We start from the raw sequence: 3,119 nt of genomic DNA, 5'->3' as shown, positions 1-3,119 counted from the left end.
AGCGATTCGATGGCATAGATGGGCGCTTAGCCAATGGCCAATTGCGACGTGCGGAACGATCGTCGCCGTGACTCTTGCTGGAGTCTCTGCGCTTAGAGTTCGCTCTGCCGGCTGTGATTTGTCTGTTTTGGGCAGCAGTGCAGGGCCACCAATTGGGTACATTGCTCTGATCGGCGCTTCGCCACAGACCTGGCACGGCAAGTTCCGAACCGGGCCGCGAATCGGTCTAGACCCCGTCAAGGCTCGTCGTTAGTCTGCGAAGAAGCGTATCGTCCCTACTGAGTAGTACCTGTTCGTCTACTTGCGAGGACGAACGATTATTCAGTTCGCCAATGGACAGGCAAGGCAGAACTCGCCTTGCTGCAACCACTCGATGATCTGCTACTTCTGAAAGACGAAGATTAACATTCGTTGAGCCCCAAAATATCCCCAACGGAAGAAGAAAATAAACGCGAAGTTCGCATGATGCACACCCCTGTCATCAATGCACGGGCTGATCAGTGTGATCCCTGATCTAAACAAAAAGAAAATGCCCGGTTCTGTTACACAAGATGCGGCGTGCGATCTGGTATCCGCGGCACAAGCCTGGAAAGTTGATCGACGCAACACTAGAGTGAGGCAGCACGCACTATCACGAGTCAGTTGTGCAACTCTACGCGAGGGAGGGAGGACCATCCTTCTCCACCTTCAAGGTCAGTCGCCATTGCTTTGCGGACCGTAGCATACTGAGATTCTCCGAGGGCACATCCAGCGTCTCTACTCTCTCAGCGCCTCAGTTTACATATGCAACTATGTTTGGAAGTGTTCCCAGCGGGGTCTTCCCATTCACCTGCCCATTATTCCCGCCATTCAGCGTGCCCCCACCATTTGTACCTTTTATGGGAGCATGGGTCTCCTCTTCTGGACCTATTTATATTTACTTGCCACTGCCCTTTCTTGTGCTTTGGACTCTGAATAGAAAACTAGAGCCGAACACGGAAGGGAACATTTGAACCTAAGACCAGTAAGACAATGAGCGAATCTTCTTAGCAAGAAGCAACACTGCCACTTATTGTTTCAATACACTCCAGTTCGATTTCACTCTACAAAGCAGTCACGCCGTGACTATCCGCAACTATGACTGAATCCCATACCATTCGACTCGGTTCTTCCCGTGTCCCATTGCCCTCTCCTACTGGGCCTTCCTCTTCCCCTACTACTTGTTCCAACCCAACGATACTGGGATCTGCATCATTCACTGGCAAGGCATATTCAACTGTATCACCCAACTCAGGATATATGGCGTTTCTTGCAACCGACTGGGCAGTGGTCATGGATAAGGTATGGGCGGTCGTAAAACACGAGGCTAAGCTCTGCTATGGATTTATGCATCGCGATGTTAGCATGGGTATGCTTCCTGTGCCTGCTTTTACAACTGCCTCGTTGCTTTACCGAAACGCAACGATGGAAGACATGGCAACTACAATCCCGAGTATGCTGCATACTCTCTCCAATTACTCTAGAAGTTTCATAGTTTTGAATAAACAGCTGATCCTAATCGGAATATATAGAAAGCTTCCTCCTGGGCTATCTATTCCTCTACAGCTTTGTTGTCGGCAATCAGGTCTGCGGCGTCCAGGAAGATCGTATCAACAAGCCTGACCGGCCCATTGCTGCCGGTATGTCTTCGCTACAGGCGGCCCGCATACGCTGGGCGGTTCTGACTGCTTTATACGTTGGGTATGGCACCTATCTAGGCGTCGGTACTTGGTCATTCATGTGGGTTTTGATTGCCTTTTCGCATAACTTTCTCAATCTAGGTGATTTTGGACCGACTAAGGACCTGTGCGTTGGCATTGGGTGCGTTGCCCAGCTGACAGCCGCTTGGTTGGTGGGTGGTTCTCCTTACGATATTGGCTGGTCCTGGATTAAGGTCATCGCCATGTACGTTGTTCTTCCCATTTCCGTACAGGATCTGCGGGACGTACCAGGTGACCTCGCTATCGGAAGACGCACTATGCCAATTATCCTAGGTGATTTGCCGTGTATGTTCTTTTTCTCCTTCTTTTTACGATTTTAGCCTCATTATTCATGGCTGAGGTTGATAGGTCGAGTCTATATTTCGCTTGGCGTGCTTGCTTCACAGTTCCTACTTATTAGGAACTGTATTCTCAACTACCGGTTTGATATCTCAACCATAATTCTTTCCAGTATCATTGCTACGCTGGCCATGGCCTTGATATTGCGTCTGTTTGCGTTCCGTGACGTCAAAAGCGACCGCCTTTCCTACCGATTGTACACGCTAATCTACCTTGTTCAGCCACTGTGCGCATGCATCACTCTACGATAGACGCAGATAATTATTCCACACGCCTACCAGATGACAGTTACACGGGAACCTTCTTTGTTATCGGTTGGATCATTAGCGCAGGGGAGAACTTTATGGATGTCTGATATTTTGATGTTTTAAATTTTGGTTTTGATTTTCCTTTCTTTTGTCCCGTTAACCGCCTTTTTGTATTGTACAGTCATCACGTATCGTCTTGTGTTTTGAACTAAATTGCCAGTATTAACTACATCAAGTTGTCAACTGATTTATGTTGTTTTATCTTGAACTACACGTAAGCAAGAGCAAACTATCCAGACAAACTAATTGTTTCAATTGATTTTGTAAAAAAATTAAAATTCGATATTGGCATGGTATTCTACGTGACGTTTCTTAGTGATTTCAATCTCGATCATAAGCCAGGTTTCCCTATATTTTCATATTATGAAAATCCTACCCTTACTGCCTAAACACCCAGCCGTCTCTCCCGCCCACTAGTTTGAAATTCGAAAAAGAAAAATCGGAGTGATCGACTAGTTGTTTATGCATGATTCATGCATGAACTGATGCAAGACGAGATGGAAACCGAAATATATAGGAATAAGAAAAGAGAAAACACCGAAGAAGCCCAATCCTACTAGGATATAGTTACCCTATCTAAATCGATGGGAATAATAAAACTTCAATAGGTAAGGGTCCCACTTAAATACCTATCTTCTATAGAGTTAATTACATAGAATAAAGTTAATCTATCGACAGATATACCACATACATGTATCACATCTTCCAGATGTATCATTGGCTTCTTACCTAC

The 3,119-nt window shown here is 46.2% G+C and overlaps 1 protein-coding gene across 1 annotated transcript; it reads left to right on the top strand.

Moving 5' to 3' along the window:
• Positions 1–1,278: 1,278 nt before the first annotated feature.
• Positions 1,279–2,329, top strand: BGW36DRAFT_304594 (UbiA prenyltransferase family-domain-containing protein; the record flags this gene model as incomplete). The annotated part of the gene is made up of 3 exons (XM_046211985.1): positions 1,279–1,471; positions 1,551–2,024; positions 2,088–2,329. 3 exons carry the CDS (start codon positions 1,279–1,281, stop codon positions 2,327–2,329), a joined length of 909 nt encoding a protein of 302 aa, XP_046067727.1.
• Between the last annotated feature and the right edge of the window lie 790 nt (positions 2,330–3,119).

The sequence above is a fragment of the Talaromyces proteolyticus genome (assembly GCF_021365285.1).
Source record: "Talaromyces proteolyticus strain PMI_201 chromosome Unknown BGW36scaffold_12, whole genome shotgun sequence".
NCBI lineage: Eukaryota > Fungi > Ascomycota > Eurotiomycetes > Eurotiales > Trichocomaceae > Talaromyces > Talaromyces proteolyticus.
Note: the sequence above shows the minus strand (reverse complement) of the source record. Positions and strands in the feature narration are given on the sequence as shown.